Source organism: Cheilinus undulatus, linkage group 14, assembly GCF_018320785.1.
Source record: "Cheilinus undulatus linkage group 14, ASM1832078v1, whole genome shotgun sequence".
NCBI classification, from domain to species: domain Eukaryota; kingdom Metazoa; phylum Chordata; class Actinopteri; order Labriformes; family Labridae; genus Cheilinus; species Cheilinus undulatus.
The window spans coordinates 24,810,211-24,829,900 of NC_054878.1; the positions used below are offsets into that span (position 1 = coordinate 24,810,211).

General features: G+C 37.4%; 2 protein-coding genes across 2 annotated transcripts in view; one reads left to right on the plus strand and one right to left on the minus strand.

Annotated features, from left to right (window-relative positions):
* fndc4a (fibronectin type III domain containing 4a) overlaps positions 1–13,634 on the plus strand; it is a 45,223-nt gene extending 31,589 nt beyond the window's left edge. The window contains exons 4-6 of the mRNA XM_041805995.1: positions 2,752–2,841; positions 9,691–9,824; positions 13,502–13,634. Of these exons, the coding sequence (XP_041661929.1) occupies positions 2,752–2,841; positions 9,691–9,824; positions 13,502–13,543 (266 nt within the window). The 3' untranslated portion in view covers positions 13,544–13,634. The remainder of the gene's footprint in view (positions 1–2,751; positions 2,842–9,690; positions 9,825–13,501) is intronic.
* si:dkey-71h2.2 (low density lipoprotein receptor adapter protein 1) overlaps positions 13,530–19,690 on the minus strand; it is a 91,964-nt gene continuing 85,803 nt past the window's right edge. Inside the window, exon 9 of the mRNA XM_041805991.1 lies at positions 13,530–13,611. Within this exon, the coding sequence (XP_041661925.1) occupies positions 13,530–13,611 (82 nt within the window). The remainder of the gene's footprint in view (positions 13,612–19,690) is intronic.

Here is a 19,690-nt window from a genome sequence, read left to right on the forward strand (position 1 = left end):
TTCTTCAAATCTATCTTTAGAGAACAATAAAATATATGTTAAGGTTAAGAGTGCTGGTTTGGTGAAACCACCACCATAAGACCCCATAATAACCCAGGAATTTCTTCTTAGTGTGACCAATGAATAGCAGACCAAGTGAAAGGCAGACTACTTGATGAGTTTACTTGTTCTCTGTTGTCATCATGGAAGTTGTAGAGCAGCTCACCTACCTCGACAGCATAGCGGTAAACCTCGGACTTGCACATGGGGTGATTGGTTTCAAGACAGTGTGGCGTTCCCTATGCTGGTGAACTGAAATGGAGGTAGCTGAATGTGAGGGTGCAACAAGCTTTGTGCTATAAAGGAGGCGGCTGGAGTGGAGGAGGTGAAGCTTTTCCAGCAGCAGCATGGTGAATCAGCAAACAGGGATTATTGAGAATGCCATATCTAAATGGACCTATGAGCTTCATTTGTACTAGCTGTAAATATATATGCTCTTAAAGAAATCCCCTGATTATTCTTGACTATATCCAATGTATATGTTTCTTTTAAACTGCAAGATTCATAATGAAAACAAACACATAATTTTCAAATTGTAAGGATAGTAATCTAAAAAATATTCTAAAATTTTATCATCAAAAATAATGGCATTTTTCCTTCTGGTCAGTGTCTTTACTATGCAATGAGATTTGTGTCAAAAAGATTCAAACAAAACTTTTTCAGTATGAGTATGATCAGTGATTACAAAATAGCGGAGCCACAAACCCCGGTCCCCTGAGTGACAGACATCTATATTACCGCTGAGCTACCTGATAAGCTGATGACGTAGGTGTAGTTTACGTACAAAGCGAAGACGACACCTGAAGTGGCCGGAAAAATCGATAAAACACGTACATGTACGAAACAACACAACATCTACTACTGCACTGACAAATAAACCTGTTTAATCAATAGTTAGATTTAATAAAGCATCAATGATTCAGTCAAACTGATTCAAAAATGATAGTCTGCTGGTTTCCTTAAATTTCCCAAATGTGAGCTGAACAACACCTGCCAGAGCATCTGGAGTGCCTGAGCCATCACTCAAAAACTCGTTGGCCAATAGGGATACGCCCCAGAAAAGCCCGCCCACACGTGAGATTTGTGTCAGAACTGAGACCAAAAACTCAAGAACTGCAAACAAAGGATCAGGCAGCGAAGACGCAAAACTGAGAAGCAAGAGCAAAAGTCTGATCACCGAGAGAGAAAAACAGGAACTGTAAACAAAAAGATATATGTTCAAATTTCAAAGACTAATAATTTGGTTGCTATTTTAAATTTGTTCTCTTGATGTGAACATTTTTTTTTGCTTGGATCACATTTTTTTGTTCTCAAATGCAAATTTTTGTTTGATACTGAAAAAGTTTTGTTTGAATCTTTTTGACACAAATCTCATTCCATACTTTACTCCCTGTTTTCCCTCCAAGTTGCTTTGGACAGCTGTCTTACATAATGCTTAACAAAAGGGCCAATCCTTGAAATGGATCTGCAATTATTTCTCGTTCATGGGTTGGATCTGATTAAAAATTTAATGGCATCCTCTTCGGGCGATGCTTCACTCTTTCACCAAGTTTAATTTAAATCAGGCCAGTAGCTTTTATTTCATCTCGCTGACAAACAGCACTGAATTTGTAACTTCCTTAACACAGGAGAACAAAACCTTGACCTTGAAAATGTGGTCATTAAAATTTAAATAAACAACCTTCAACATTTGTATTTGTATTTAGAGTCAAGATCACATGTATTTTCCACATAAAACTGACTGTCTTGTTTCAATTAATCATCAAAACTTATTTTCTCTCTCTGCAAGCACAACACAGTCACAGCAGATGGCTGGTCATCTCCAGCCTGGATCTGTTCAAGGCTGAGCTCTCTGTCTGTTAAAGTGAAATGTTTCTTTGCAGCTGTTACATGCAAAATGTTGCCTGGTGCTTTGCCCATCTTGGGTTAATGTTGTTTCCCTGTAAATAATTTCACAGAATAAAGGTGTAGGCCTGTTGTTTAGTGAAATGTCTGGAGATGACATTTGTCATAAATTGGCTCTATTCAGAGATTTTCTTTTTTTTTATATCACATTAATACCTACCAAACACCCCTTCAATCTCTTTCCTCACGTGCCCCTAAATCACTACAGCCAAGACTAAAAAGAGTGGCATTACAGTTGACCTCACTTCCTCAGAGCTCTCGTGTAAAGAGAGCTGACAGCTCAGTGTTTGGGGCCAGTTTCTTGACGACTTGATTCACTAAAAAGGCAATTGGGATGAGTGGTGCTCTGGAAGAGTTCCATCCATGCGGGTAAAGAGATAGTTTGAGGAGTGGAAAATCAGCCCAATGTTCAATCCACTTAAAGGGGGATTAATGCTACAGGGCGGGAATGCCTACCACATTTTCATTCTACTATAGCTTCTGTTTAACGGCGTGAATGTTGTGGAAGATAAATATTGACCATCTGACGTTATAAGACAACCAATCACAATCATTTCCTTTGTAAAGGTAATAAAGCTCAGGCTTTACTGGACTCAGCATGATGTTTCATCTTTATTTGTGATCAAGGGCTCTGTTTGTGATGTTATTCCATTAAATTGCATTTTAAAGTCTCATGTGTCAGGTATTTTCTTCAATATATATAAATGAAAAAAGAAGGCTGTGCTATTCAGGGTTCTGTCCTTGGTGTTATGTTTTCTAGGGTTTATATTTACAGTGTAATATCTTTCCTCTCTGCTTTCTCCTTAGATGACCCTACCGTGCAGGGTTTGGATAAATCCAGACATCTACAGACAGGAGAGATGATCATAATCGTGGTCGTCCTGGTCATGTGGGCAGGTAGGTTTTCACACTGTTCTGTGTGGTGTGGTCCACAAATTAAAATCTAAGATAACCTAGGAGCACAAAGACTATCCAAAAGCTGTAAACAGTCTACTTTTCATCCAACTTCTTATACAGAGAAATGATCTCCTGCATGAAGACTGGATTCTTTCCCTAAATTAGGACAGTGTGGCTGTTACACAAGAGAAATTTCTTTCATTTTTAATGTTGTTTTGTCTTTGCTTTTCTTATTGGTCACATTTCCTCATGCAGCAAAACCAATTTATAAACAATTAATTAAAATTTCATAAAAGCTGAGGTTTCTATCTTTTGTTGATGAGCCACTGTTGATGAAATCTGATTAAACCACTCCCACACAGTTCAGATGAATTTTTGAGTGATTAGATCTTCATAAATAATAACTGAGGTTGTTTCTCCCCCAAACTTGAACTCGTCTTGTTGGAAATTTGGTAATGAATGTTTAATTGTTTTAGAGAAATACTTCAAGAACAAGACTCAAGGGTACCAGAGAGGACACCAGAGATAACTGTTAATGTAGAGAAGTGTGTTGTTGCTAAGCATACATGTAAATTAGTCTGTAAGGACTTAAAGCTCCTGTGAGGAGTTGACTACTTATGAAGGCTGAAATAAACAATGTTACCACAATATGGCCTGAAAAGGTAAGTCAGACCACCAGTGAGAAGACTGGGCCTTATTCCTTGATAGCAAGAGAAACCTATATCAGATTCATGGTGTGTTCTTACACTGCTGAAATGTTTACACCTGTGTTCATAAACTGTTGGATGCAATGTGCATGCAAGCTGGAAGCTCATACATCTTATTACTAATCAACAAAGAAAAAATGCCTCATTCATGTCCATGTAAGGACATGAGACTGCAGGGATGTGTGCAAACACAGATGACACATGTGAGTAAGAAGAGAAAAAGCAAGATGTCCAAATTAGAATACAAGATAAAAATATTGATACGCTAGACTCTAAATACAAGAAATACTTAGACCAAGATAGTTCTAAAGTTGATGTAGTGTTGCTAAGAATTAAACAAAAAAAAAAAGATTATTTGCGCTGTGTTACAAATTATTGTTCCAATACGATTCCAATCAAACAAACATTTGATTTTTACTTTTTCAGTTAAAGTTTTCATCTGTCAGTTTACATCACTGACATCAATCTCAGACAGGTTTGGTCATTAGTTTGTCAGTTGAGCCTAATCAGAAGGAAACTGCTCAAGGAGGTTGTTCCACATTATCAAGCAAGTCTTAGGTTTCATTAACCTTGCAGAGCAGATGGATACGCCCGTTTCCTCGTTTTTCACTGGCGAATCCATCTTGCAAAGCTCCCGTCTGAACAGTTTGGGCCTGGTTAGAAAGTGACAGGACCAATCAGCGATGAGGGGCAGTACTTTCAGGCGCAGTGGAGTTGTGATGTAAGCAAGCAGCAACAAGAGGCCAGTGCAATTATGGCGGAAGAGCTGAGCGTGGATGCAATTAAAATGCAAGTTTAATAAGAACTTGACGACATTTCTTGGTTAAAAGAAGAACACAGAACAGCACTGAGTTGTTTTCTTTTCAAAAACTACAAAAGTCGAGTACTTAGATGTCTATAGTCGCAATGTTTTGCGTTATTCCTCAGTAGCTGCGCACGCGCAGCTCGATAGCTGCTACGCCACATGTTTTGTTGCTCTGATTGGCCCTTAGAGATGTGACAGACAGAACATTCATCCAATCACACTCCAAGTTTTTTTCAAAGCCTCTGCCTTTTCCCAAACGTTGCCTATTGAAGCTTTCCCAGATGGATGTGTGAAACACATCCATCTGCCATGTCAGGTTAAGGTTTCATGCAATGTGGGGAAAAGAAAGGTATGAAAAGGTATGAAAACACTGGCCATTTCACCAAAAATTAAGAGAGCTTATCGTACTATGAAAAGATTTGTGTCTGCAAGGAGGTGATGGAGTGATGTTTTTGGCTGGAATCACAGTGAGTAAGTAGGCCTCCTAAAGGTGCCTGAAGGTGTCAAAATGACTTCAGCAAAATATGTGGGGTTCCTAGCTGCCAATTTCCTGCCATGGTATAAAAATTAGAACCATGCCTCCAGAGGAAAACCAATTTCATTCAAGACAATGCACCATCCAGTTCTGCAAAAAAATCACACTGAGGCCTTGGCTGCTATGAGCATAAAGGGAGAAAAAATTATGTTGTGGCCACTATCATCCCTGACCTCAACCCTACTGAGAACCAGTGAGCATCCTTAAAAGGAAGCTCTATGAGGGTGGACAGCAGTTTACCTCAAAACAGCAGCTCAAGGAGGCAAATCTGGCATCCTCCAAGGCAATATAGGCAGAAACTATGTGGACTTAGAGAGTTGTTAGGGTGATATTAAAGAAGGGCTTCAATGTTTATATGTAACTTGATCTGTAAAGATGTTTTTGATTGAAATAGATTTGATTTGAGAAAAATTAACTCCTAATGCAAAATAATTATAACAGATTTCTGTTTTCAATCTTTTAGAAACTGTTGAGTGAGATTACAATATAATTGTTGAGGAATGGAAAATCCTACTAACTGCCAGTTATATAGACTATTTAAGAAAACTAAAAAAACAGTATATACACAATAATTTAGAACACAGTGTAAACATGTTTAGCACCAGTAATGATTTTAAATATATGCTGCAAACAAGAATACAATGTTTTCACTGTAAGACTTACCTTCATTCAGAAAATGGACATTATTTAACTATGGCACGTCCTCTAAAAACATTTCAAAACCCTTGTCCGAAGGTAATTTTTTGTTGTATTGAATATGTATATATTTTGCTGATAGAATCAAACATTGCATGGTAAAATAAATGTTGACCAAGTTTAACTCATGTGTGTTTGTGTATGTTATTTAATAATATAAAAGTGCTAAATTTATTTTTTCTAAATGCAGTAAAATATGATTTAAAATTATTTTAACTTAAACAATGAGTGAAAATGTTTGTCAACTGTCTTTTTTCCATGAAAAAGACCCAACTAATGCTAGCTAAAAATAGACAAAAACTATAAATGACTAGAATGTGACTAAAACAAATGAACATTTTATTCTTAAGACTTAAAATAAAACTAAAATAAAAAAATTGCTGTCAAAAATAACACTGGTTTTAAGAACAAATTTCTGTATAAGAATGGCTGATGAACGAGGCCAGTGATTATTTCTATAAGTTAACTTTGAAACCGCTGCTGCAGATGAAGGCAATGAACAGTGCACTGCTGAAACAGCCTTTGTTAACATGTTCTATGAAAAAATCATGTGTTAGTGTTGCAGAAGGCTTGATTAAGTGATATGTCAGGAGGCACTTTTTACAGAGTGTCCTAAGGGCACAAGAGCATGAGATATCCTGTCACATCGTGCAACATTGCACACTCACTGTCCACACTGCATCCATTAAATATTCACTTCTCTGCTCTGTGAATTTTAGCCAAGCCACATAAATATGAAGACATCTAGTGCTTTTATTTTGAAGGTGGAGACAGAAATGTTGCTGATAATATTGATGCAACATCACTTTGTACAGGAAACAAATAGGCTCTGTTGAGTGAGAAAGGTGCAGTAAAATCAAGGTAACCCTCCTGTTGGGCACTCCCAACACCTCATTGATCTTCCTTGATCCTCATCTATACAAGTGGCAGTAAGGAAAACACAATCAGAACATCACGTCATATCACACTGCCTAACGCTGCATCACTTGCAGGCTGTTAAAGCATGTCAACCTGAGACCATGGAATCAAACTGATTTAGTCATTAACGCCCACTTGTGTTGCCCGTTTTTAGTCACACTGTTAAAGCATGTCAACCTGAGACCATGGAATCAAACTGATTTAGTCATTAACGCCCACTTGTGTTGCCCGTTTTTAGTCACGCTGTTAAATGCATGCAAGACAAGATCAACAGAGATGAAAGGTTCTGATTTGCCCACAGAGGGCGCCTCACAGGAGCTTTAAGCATCTGACTCAAATCTGCAAAAGCAGTTATTAAAGATATATACGGTCATTCAGGGTAACATTAAATCCATCTTTTAAAGGTTACTTATAGGCCAGTTGTAAATCCAATAAAGTCTGTCCTTCATAAATCCAGTGTCAAACATCAGGTGTTATTGAGCAGTTGTCATCAGTGAAATGATGTTAAAATTCTGCCTAACAAGCTTAAAAGATAATTGGACTTATCCCCTGGATCTGCAAAAGTTTAAATTTACTGTCAGCCTTAATGATGCAGACTAATGGTGCACATCTGAGAGATTCTTCACACCTGACATTACTTTGTCACCGCATCAATACATGGACACACCAATCAATAAGCCACTGATCAATAAACCATCATCTAGCAAAAGACCCCCAGGTACAGGGCCCCTATTCAGTGTCTGTTAAGAGTCCATAAAACTAAGTAACACACTCTCAAAAATAAATCTGTCAGCTCCTGACATCCTGTCCCTTTCAGGCTTTTTTAGCACACTACTCTCCTGTGAGCGTTCTCTGCGTGGAGGACTCACATCAACGTACACGTTTTCTTTGAGGAAGAGTGCTGATTAATGAAGTGTTGAGGCACAATGAGAGGTGGCACATCTGACAGGCTGCCAGGAGCAGGGCTTCCCTCCCACGAGCACCAGAGTGAGATGTTAAATAATACTAATGAGAGAAACCAGAGTAACATGGAGGCTGCTGCTCAGAGTGGGAGTGAAAGACTGAAAACACTTTGTAGCTTTCATTATGGACTGCTCATTTGAGGTCAGCACGTTTGGTGCATCAAACACCTCCACAAGACTACAATAAGCATCACATTGTTTACTTGTTTTCCCACTCATATTGTTCTTTTATCTTTATATCCCTGTGGATTTATTTACATTTCAGTGTTTTTTATGCATTAGGTTCTGTAATTATTAAGTCATTTTCTCCTGATAGATAATACTAGAAAATAACAGTAAAAGGAATATTTCATGATTGTCAACACTGACATAGATTACTAATAAAAAGAAATTACAGAAAAACACTGTAAACACTGGTTGCTGCCATGCGATTAGCTGATTAAATATTAACATTAAGAGTAATTGACTGGTTATACCTAATGAAGTTGCCTTTGATATAGCAGTTTTCCAATTTATAAGAATTGTCCACATTTCTGGGCAAAAAAGCTAACGCCTCAAAACGATGCCTAGTTCTTGAGGACATTTTTTTTCCATCATATTTCTGAGTAAACATTTAGGAATATAAACATTCATGTTTACCTCTGTAAAAGCTCATTTACCTGAGACCAGTATAGTTCTACAAGAGGGCAGGACCACTGTAAGTGCTCGTCCACCACTCAGCCTTTTGTATGTACAACCCCAATTCCAAAAAAGTTGGGGCGCTGTGTAAAATGTAAATAAAAACCCAATGCATTGGTTTTCAGATTTCATAAACCCATATTTTATTCATAATGGAACCTGGCCAATGTATCAGATGCTGAAACAGAGACATTTTAACATCTCATGAAAAAATATTCGCTCATTTTGAATTTATTGGCAGCAGTACATCTCAAAAAAGTAGGGACGAGGCAACAAAAGGCTAGAAAAGTATGTGGCATTAATGAAAACCAGCTGGAGGAGTATTTCACAACTTATTAGGTTAACTGGTAACAGGCAGAGTCTCACAGAAGTAAAGATGAGCAGAGGTTCACAAATTTGTAACAAAAATTAATATCTGTGGAACAATTCAGAAAAATTTTAATCAATGTGACATTTTGAAGACTTTGAATTTCCCAACATCTACAGTAGATAATATCATCAAAAGATTCAGAGAATCTGGAGAAATCACTGTGAGCAAGGGACAAGGCTGAAGGTTAATATTGGATCTTTGTGGTCTTTGGGCCTTTGGGATAACATTGCAAAGCAGATGGATCGGCCCGTTCTGTGTTTCTCACTGGCGAATCCATCTTGCAAAGCTCCCGTCTGAACACTTTTGGCCCGGTTAGAAAGTGACAGGACCAATCAGCGTTTACCTTTTGCACAGTGCCCCAACTTTTTGGAACTGGGGTTGTAAATAGTCACTTTTTGATCCAGGAATGATGACTGAAGAAGTTTTTTAGGACCTCTATCTTGTCCTTTAAGTGTTTGCTTGCATTGTAGACGGAAAGACAAAAACGACTTTAAAATCTGTTATGAATGTAGTGAAGATTTTCAAAAATATTTGCATAATTGAAATTTTTGTTGACAGCTGTGGGGAAGTTTCTCCTCATTTTATGTCTTTTGCACAATAACAAAAAAGATTTGAATACGGTCTCAATCCTTTTAAATTTCCATAAATGGTTCTGTAATAAACTGACAAACAAACCAGAGAGAGTGTAGAAATTCCTTCCATGAATGAGTCTCTGTGTGCATGCAGAGCACATTTGCCATGCACGAATAATAATTTGTTAATTAAATGAATTATTCCATGCATCTGAGTATTTCACCCAGCTCTCAGGCTGTCATTACCAGCTCTGCATATCAGTTTTTGAATATTTAATGATAGCGTTCTCATAGAAATTCATAACCTCAGTGAAGCAGGGAAGTTAATTGTAAGCATAGAGCATTCATCCAAACTGGAAGCAGAGTTGCATCTGGCAGATTGTGAATGGTAAAAAAAGAAAACCCTGGGGAGAATTACTGTCTTCAAGCCTCTAGATGAAGGCTCAGCCATCACACTCTCATGAGAGCACACTTCCATTATCCACATGGCCTTTCAACATGCATGCTCAGAGGAAACGGTGACATGTCTGAGAGTGACAGTGACTGAATTCCTATCCTCTTTTCTCTGTGTGTGTATGTATGTGCGTGTTTCTCACCTCCTGCCAGCCGTTATTGCCCTGTTCTGCCGGCAGTATGACATCATCAAGGACAACGACTCGAGCAACAACAAGGAGAAGGCCAAGCCGTCGTCGGAGAGGAGCACGCCAGAGCACCACAGCGGAGGGCTGCTGAGAAGCAAGGTGAACACTGTGAACACACGCAGGCTGACGTCTCCATCACTGAATGAATGAGTCTCCTACATACTAAACACTCAGCATCACCTGTGTATGTGTGACATAAGATTGGCTCCTGTGCTCCCCTGTATCCCTCTCTTAGGCTGCCATATGTGTACACAAACACAGACTGAAGTGTCACCGCCCATATAAATCACTGTTTTTCTGTTCTGTCAACACAGGCCTCTCAACAGAAGGCATTCTGACAAAGGGGGGAAGCACAGGTGTAAATCAAAAACATTAAACATGCATCGACCCCAGGAATATCTGACAGTGAGCAATAATAAACACCATGAGCCTCCCATGAGTTTCTACTGAAACTAGATTACAGCCATTTTTTGTCTCATTCTTCATATATCTGCTTACCCTTCTGAGATGTTTGGCTTGCCAGCATGTTTAATAATTTTATACTTTTCTTGATGCCACATTCAGAAGCAAGTGGCAATCTCTGTGGTTAAAAAAGTTAAGCTAATGCCAAAAACTAGAGCTTGTTGTGTGTCTACTTGATGCTGGCTGCAGAAGAACCAGAGGTTGCATTCATTCTCTGTTAACATGCTGATTCTTACAGGAGAAATAAACATTTCTTCAAAAACAGTTTCAGTCAGAATTGTTCATATTTTCATGGGCTCACACTGAAAAGGAGGCATTTTTAATTTTTCTGTCATAACGCATCTGTTTTAGTTGTAAGAAGGACACAAGTTACATGACATCATACCAACATGGAGTAGCTATTTGTCAGGAAGCCTGAAGGCTCATTTATGACACCTCCACATAAGAAAATAGATCTGTGGGTCTCAAATGCCAAACCTGTCAGTGCCCACATACTTGCATGCGTCCTTATATGAGTGATAAATGTTAATTAATCCACCAGAGATGGCTGTCTGGCACAGATCTCCAGAACTCCTTCATTGCTGATCTATCTGTCCTCCACTCAGCTGTTCTGTTATAGTTGTTGGATTTGCCAGGAAAGTTGCAAAACTCCAATCTACAACATTTGTGCCCGAAAACAGTTTGGACCAATCAGCTACGGGCGGGATTTAGTTGTACCCGTAGGCAATTAGCATAGTGGCAGTTTTATTATAACTGAACCACATTTCTTAAGATAAAACTGAAAGCTTTGTTATGATGGAAAAGGTGTTTTCGCTCTACTGCCGGCCTGCTTCAGCATGAGTTTGTGATGATTATGGGTGAGGTTAAGTTGTACTATAAGCCAGTGTATACAGTGGTTGCTACCGCTGTGGCAATTAGCTGAGATGTAGCTGTAGAAAGTGGCATTTAAATCAGAACTCAACCATGTTTCTTTATTAAAACAAGAGCAAAGAGCCAAATCCAAAGCTTCTCTTGGCAGAGAGGTTGTTTTGGTACATCTCTGGATAGGCTTTGGCACGAGTTTTAGAAAACAACAAGCACCACGTTCCATAAACTATGGCAGCGCTAGCCTTAATGGCTCAGATTAGCACCAAAACTGCGTATGCCTACTACCTCATTTTGTCTTGTCCCTCTAATTGGCCTGTACGAAATGTGACAGACAGAATGCTCGTCCATTCGCCTTCTTAGATTTCCTCAATAGTTCTCTCCTTCCCAAATACCTTGTATGGTAGCGATATCCATGCAATAGATATAAGAAACAGTCTATCTGGCCTGCCAGGTTGTCTCTGTGCCCAGGTGAGCTAACATTGCTGCAATTGGTTCAAAACCTTATATATCCAAAATCCTCACTTCTCAAGAAATGAAAAAAACAACAACTTTTTTTTCAAATGTTTTATCAGTGAATTGTCATAGTCAGCATCTTTTTAAAACTTCTTATTGATTTAAGATGAATAAAAATCCCCTGACCAGTATAAAGGGTGACTAATAGCATTGATTTATGGAAAAAAAAAAAAAATCAAGATAAGAGGTTTTGGCCCAATGCCAGTTATGTATATGTTAGTCGTTTCCACCAACTCACACAATGTTCAGCAATTTTTCTCAGAAAGTTAAGGTAAAATTCTGCCATTAACCCCTTAATGCCTGAAAACACAAATAATAGCCAGAAAATTATAATTTTTTGGAACTTAAATGTTCATTTAACTTTCTACTGAAATTTTAAAAAATCCAAATTTCCATAACATTTTACAATTATATTTTTAGTATCTCATGTTATTCATTAGGTGTTTTTGGAAACCAATAATCCACCTGAGGGAATTTTATTATTTAGCAGATTGTATTCGCAAGTTTTTTGAATAATTTATTGAGCATATTGATTAGATAGATGTATCATAAAAGTATGTATCTAATATGCGACAACAGGCGTTAAGGGGTTAAAACAAAAATCTTATTTGTATGTTTTACTGCCGTGGCTTGAACCACACAACACTGCCCTGTGGTTACTGGCGGTACTATTGCAAAGTTGGTCTGATCTGTGAGCATCACAGGGACATGCAGAAATACAGATGAAAACTTCTGTTTGTATCTTTTATATAGATGGGTTTCAAATGTAGAGCATAAATACTGCAAGCTGTAAGACATCCCCTCTGTTACTTTGTTGATCTGATACAGAGCTGATGCTGTGTGTTTTACAGTAATGAATCCACCATCAACCATCCACCAAACATAGGCAAAGTTTTAGTTTTTGTGCTGTATGGACCATCTGCATGAGTTTGCTTTAGTTTCTATTATTAAAACAGATTATTAAACATCTGGTGTCTATTTTGCTGCCATGGTAACTAAACAGGTTTTAATATAGTTTGATTTATATCTTTTAGATTTAAAATCAAGACTGCCTTGAGATGTGTTAAATGTATGCCCATAATGTGTAAAGTGTTTTTTTTTTCAATCATCTCAAAGCAGAGTTAATTCTCTCCAGTGACTAATAACATCATGTAATTTATTCTCTGTGCTTATCAGCCCATTTGGCCTTTAGGAGCCCACTTCACAGCTGCTAACTTGGTTATGTAACAATAACATAATTGTAGTTTAGTAGGCATCATTCTATTTTCAACAGGATGGAAAACATAAAAAGCTAAGTATGGATTTTTATTGAGTTTTTGAATATATGTTTGTATTTTTTTCTGCAAAACAAGCAAACAAAACCTTTTGTGTGAGGACTGACTGACAGGCTTCATAAGTCAAGATCTTGTGAAAACAACCAAAGCGTTCTCATTATTATGACTTCCTTAGGAAAATATGTTCACTATACTATGTGTGAAGCTTAGCCACACAAGACTTACCCTAAGCTTGAAGATGTTATCCTTTTAAGTCCAAAATCATCTGTTTTAAGTCTCAAATTTCACCCTTATTTTTTCAAAAGAAGTGCTGCATGTGTTATAAAAATACAAAGAAGGTGAAGGGCTGAACCTGCAGGATGCTCTGTGAAAAATGAGATAATATTTTTAAATTGAACGTAACATCGAGTCACAGAAGTTGCCTTCAGTCACAGCTCTGTAATAGAGACCACAACTAATCTTTAATCCAGGTCATTTACATTTATTTCTGACCTCTGGCTAGGATTTAACGTAGAAATACATTTAGTTCTTTTGTTTGAATAAGCTGAGCTTATCAGGAAGTTGGATGGAGATGTTAGCTTTTTTCTAGTATCAATCAGTAGTTAAAGTTTGTTGATCAAAGTTGGTCTTTACTCTTGATCTTTATTCATCTTGTTGCAGTTTCATCCCTCGGTGCCGTCGATCAACATCATTGAAGTCTGACAGGATGGAAGCTGAAGTTAAAACCCTCCCTCCTCTCTTCTGCCATCAATGCACCTCGACCTTTATCGCTGATGAAGAAACGAGATGAAAGGAAGTTACTGTGGGTCATCATCAGAGAATAAGGTCGATCAATAACGTCTTGTTGAAGACACATGCATGCGCACAGTATTTGTAGGGAAACATTGAACTACAGGGAGTGGATGAACCAAGAAAGTGTCAGCTTACTGTCGAACTAAGTCTGTTGAAATGAAACTCCATAAATCAAACCCTATAGTAAATTAATTGCACCATCTCGATTTAAGCCTAAAACTGAGTGTAAATGTGTTAAATTGCTGACTTCTAAAAACCATCCTTCTTTTCATTGCCAGGCTTTTTCTCTTTTTCTGTCCAACATTTATGAGCGACACTGGCAGAGTCTGAAGAAGACCTCCAGAGTTTCTCCTTTTTGTATAACGTTTTATATTGGACTTACTGTTGGTAAGCATTTAAATGTCCTCGCTGTGCAATTCTATTTATTTTCTCTCTCAGCTTACCTTAAAAATGTCCTCTATTTTCTTCAACCCCAGATACAATGCCACAAATAAGAAGCATGGTTTAACACTGGATTCTAGCATCCATTCAAAATGACAGGCTTCATGATTCCAAGTAAAGCTGAAGGGGGTAGAGCAGCATGATCAATCTTAATTTAATTGTCATTGTAATATAAACAGATGTATATGTATAAAGCCTGTCAATAACAAAACAAAGGAAAAAAATATGTGATCTTCAATAGCTGGCAGCAACATGGCTGAGAAAAGAGTGGGGAATGTATGACCGTGTGGTGCAGAAAAACAGCACTTTTGCTACTTAGAATCATCTTAGATGCAGATTTGATGAGCTTAAACAGCAGAGAGACACAGACACTTTGTTTATAGCTGATTTTTTAATTCACCGGTTTCCAAAATACATCTTCAGAGCCCTCCCCACCAAGCTTAAAATAGTTTTGGCCTTTTATTAGTTTTTATTTTGTTTTGTTTTAAATTTCAGTTTAGTTTGAATACATTCTTACAGCTGGTTTATTAGCTTAGTTTAGGTTAGTTTCTATTTTGCAAAAATGCTTAATTTTTAAGTTTTTATTTGTTTTAGTGTTAGTTTTAGTTTTTTCAGTAATTAGGGATATTTGTCAGGGGCGAGACCCAAAAGGGTCAGAAAAAGTAAACATCACACAAATTTTAAAGGTCATATATTTTACCCCTTTTTGATCAGTTTATATTGGTCTCAAAAGTCCCCAAAACATCCCTGTGAAGTTTGTTGCTGAAAAAACATTTCAGTATTGGAATTTTGCATGCCTAAAATACCCTCTGTTTCAGCCCTGCTCAGAACGAGCTGTTTCTGTGTCTGTGGCTTTAACTGTTTATGAGCTGTCTGACTCCGCCCCTGGGGGCGTTGCTAACGCCTTGCATGATATCATGAGGGGAAAATCTGAAAATGGCCTGTTCAAGGCACATTTTCTAAAAGAGTGTGTGTGGGTGTGTGTGTGTGTGTGTAATATGTGACCTTTAAAAACACATTCAAACAGGCTACTCTTCACTTTGCATTGTATTTATTCAATTTTATATTTCAATACAACTCAAGACCGAAGATTACCATTGCATGAAGTCTTTTATCAAATCAGTCAGTTTTACACTCTCAAAGCTTGGGTCTCTGTTGCTGTCGAAAACTAAAAATAAGAATTTGTTTTTCTTGTTTTAATTATTTCAGTTGGTTTTGTAAGCACAGAATTGAGTAAATTTTGTTTTAGTTATGTTGTAAAGCTCAGTTTTCATTTATTTTAACTAACTAAAATGATTTTTAAATTTAAGTTTCAGTTATTGAGTTAGTTTTTATCACCTATGATAATCTTGCCCCCTACTTGTAGTGTGGTGGACAGAAATGATAGATAAAGAAAGCATATACTTTTTGTTTTTGACTTAGTTTTACCCTGAAGGAAACTACCCACTACATAAAACTGGATCATTTTTGTTAAAAGTACAATATGTAGAATTTTGACACTGACAGTTTTTTGGTTTAATGGCTTAATTTCATATAATGAGTGAGAAAAGCTGTTAAAAGTGCCCCCCCGGTTCACACTGTAAGGGACCCCATAATGCTCTTTGATTGGCTTGCAGTGCCAACCACAAAGGCCACTTTCAACAGCTTTTCTCTCTCAGTTTGAGAAATCCAACCATCAAGCCAAAAAGATGGATTATTGCTACATACACCTAACGGAGTGCAGCTTAAACAGATTTCTCAATTCAATACAGAAGCTGCAGGCAGAGGTGAGCACTGCATTGCTACTCATCATCTTTGGTTGTTGCTTTAACTGAGAGCCCCTGACAGCAGACTTTACATACTGCGTGCTTAATAAGGGCAAGTCTAAATTTGATGACCTGAAAGGAGACAGAGCCTTGGCCTTTTCTGAGATATATGGCATCCCCCCATTGGGGTCTGAACCCCAGGTTGGAAATTGAATTTATACTTTTTTACTCATTTCACATCATTATGATTCAGTATAGGCTTAAATGTGGTTGGTGCAATGCATAAGAACTCTCATCTAAGAATGGTCTTCACCCACACTGATGACTCTGTTAGGCCTGGACTTAGTAAAGACCAGTGAGACAACCCAATTCAGATCTACACACACACACAGAGTACTGTACAGTAGCTAACAGAAACTCTCTCCTGCAGGTCAATAGAACATGAATTGATGTTAACATTTGGTGCAGTTAACATTGAAGTGTTAGCCAGGTGCTTGGTATGTTATTGCAATACAGAAAACACAATATCATCTCTGGGAGGCCTGTCTTCATGGCTTTAAATAGGCAGTGTATTTTTGATATCAGCATGTGCGATTAGACACTATGTTCACCTACTGTAGAACACTCAGCTTTATTATAAATCTGCATCTCTCCACTGCAAATCATGTTAATATATTGACCCACCATTGTTGTGTTATTATCAGACAGCTGCAGGCAGGTTGTGAATTAGGAGAAAATACATGACTTCATTTGTAAGATAAAACAATAAAGTATCTGATTTTTTCTAATTATAGACATTAAAATGCAATTTTCTGCTTGAAATAACATTGTATTTTTTCCACATTTCATACATTAACATTTGTGAGCATATTTCATGTATAGACTAAATGAAGATGCATGCAGGTCATTTGCCTGTAGAATAGCATTTGATGTGCAATCTGAGTTAGATGCCAAAAATAGAGAAATAAAGATATTTGAAGTACTGTGAAGATGTTTTTTTCTGCCATTTTACCTGCTTTTAGATCAGGACACTTTCTCATGTCATTCAGTAGATCTTGTATTTTTCCTGATGATTGTATTTCTTGCCATGTAAAATAAATCTTCTTTTGATTGTCCCATTACTACACTGTAGCTAATGTGATTACTTTTCTTTCACTGCAATGCTTGAATCAATTCTGCTGTGAACAAAAATGCACATCAGCTGTCAACAAGTAGCATTTGTGCATTAAACGCTGGCAGAGACTTTCAAGTATTAAACAAAATGCATGTCATACACTAAATTTTTGCCAACTCACATTATCAAAAATGCTGAATGCAAGAATGCAACACAGTCCAAGTGCTACTAATTAATTATGGAGAAATGCAGCAGTTATTTACTGTAAGATAACTGCCTTTAGTTAAGGGTACATAATACAGGTAGAACATAAAAGAGTGCATTAAATCCTGAATGAGAGCTTCTTCTTTTACTTCCGCTGCATTTTGTCCATGCAACTCCTCTTATAAAACACTTTAAGAAAAGATATTTAACAAGAATTTCAATCATGGTGTGGGTATACATATATTTTGCTCCACTTATTCTGGGATAAGTCATAGTGGTGGCATGCTAAGCAAGCTAAACTGAACATCCCTCTCTGGGTTGACTTTTCCCATCTCTACCTGGGGATTTCAAGGCATTGTAGGCCTGTGCTAAAAAACAAAAGGTGATATGACAATATATTGTTACACACTTCTTGCCAATATCAATACAGATGCCACAGAATAAATATGGCTAAAAATGCTGTGATGTTTTAAAACACACATTCCTACTAAGCAGTTAGCAAACAAGCCAACAAGTGGAAGCAGGTGCCAGCATGCTTCAGACCAAAAGAAGACTATTAACAATAATCCTTATCAATTCAAAACCTAATTGATACCACTATCAATACTTTTCTGTTGTTTGGTGGAAAGACAAAATGACCATACATTTTTAACAAAAGTGGTAAAAACTGAGTAGAGCTTGAGTTAAAATGTTAAAACAGTCATTACATCTGTCAAATCTATTTTATACTTATGAAATAACAAACATGTTCCTTATCTTCACAATTGAATTTTTGCTGTCATGACATTTTGTCTACATTCCCCATATTGACATTTTCCCTAAACTGACCTGTCTGCTCATTAAAACTTCCAACTGACTTTTATTGTACTGATTTCATCACAGACATCAACACTGAATTGATATGTTTCCCTTATGGTACTTATTACAAGTTTGGAGCACTTTGCAGCACTGATCTGAGAAGATGGAAAAGGAAATTGTCCTGTTGCAGCTGAAACCAGTGATACGATTGCATACTGCTCCTTGTACAGGTGGAGCCTTTTGTTTTTTCTTTTTTTTGATAAAACAGACAGAGGTGCCACATTTGGTTTAACTTGATGCACAATCCTGATGTGCTTTGAGCTAGCCCCCCCCCCCCCGCAAAAGCTATATTTTTGCTCCAGTTATATGATCAAATAATGTTATATCACAGGACCCACCAGAGGCAAAACACAGATATTGCAGAGGCAAGTTGTTATATACCCAAGTTTTGATCTCCACCCCTGCCAGTTACATGAATGACAGTCTATCAAGCAAGACTATAAGCAAAGATACTTATCTAAGGTTTCTCCAAACAACAGGAAGTTGGGAGTTGGACATGACCAATATAATAGTGTAATATTGTAGCAACAATGTATTAATAACATTCAAGCTATACAAAAACAAGGTAAAACACTGCCGCAACACGACAAACCTCCAGCCTACCTAGCTATAGCTAGGCTTACTACACCAGCCCGGTTTGTGACATCACGTCCAGCACTGACAGACACTGTAAATTCAATTTTCTCTCAACTTCTTAACAGTATCTGAAGATCACAAGCATCATAACATCATAACAAAGGCTCCTTATTAAGTGTTAACCCTGTTTCATCCTAACATGTGAGTTTGTTGTAGAAACAGACATTTTATGCAGATGTAGAGTAATTCTTACAAACACAAGTAGGCTTATAGTAGAGGGAAACAAAAATATTATTGTATGGAAAACATCAGCAAAAGAGACAACAGAGAGGGCAATTTCAAGATTGAAAAGTTAAATATTATTCTGTTAGCATTTATTACTTGCTCAGGGCTAATTAACATGATAGTTCAATTTACTTAGATCTCTGAGGATCTGAAACTGAGTGCTTAAAAGTGCAGGATCTTTAGAAAATTGACTTTTGCTTTCATCCTCTACAACAAAGAAAAGTTGTTGTTTGTTGACTTCTGTGTAGGACATGATTATTTCAAATCATCATGTGATGCATATCATATCATACTGTTGCCTCTGTATGGTGATTGTATTGTATTTTGAGGCTGTGGAAATACCCAGCCCTATTCCCAGGCCAGGTCAGATTTTAATAATTCCTCTAGCGAGTTCTGGGTCCGCCCTGAGGTCTCTTTCCAATTGAACATAACTGGAAGACCTCCACATGGAGGCCACCAAGAGACATCCTGATACGTAAAACGACCTCAACTTACTTTTTGCCATACGAAGGTGCAGCGGGTGCTACTTAAGTTCTCTTTCAGGTATATGACTCTTTTCCCATTTCTATTCATAATGTTTTTTTTTAACTGCTCTTAGTTTGGACCCTCTCCTGGGACCAATTTGCCTTGGAAGACCCTACCAGAGGAATAGGGACACGTAAACCCCTCTACCATGAATAGGTGGTGAGTCTTGGTGGGCACTTTTAAAGGTTCTCTTCAAAGATAGAGTGATGTAATGAGTTACATTTTTTATTTTGAGCTTTCTGAGTCCAGATTTAAAGTCTTGCGTGTACAAAAAGGCAGAGATTCTCACTAAAAGTCTTACAATCTAAT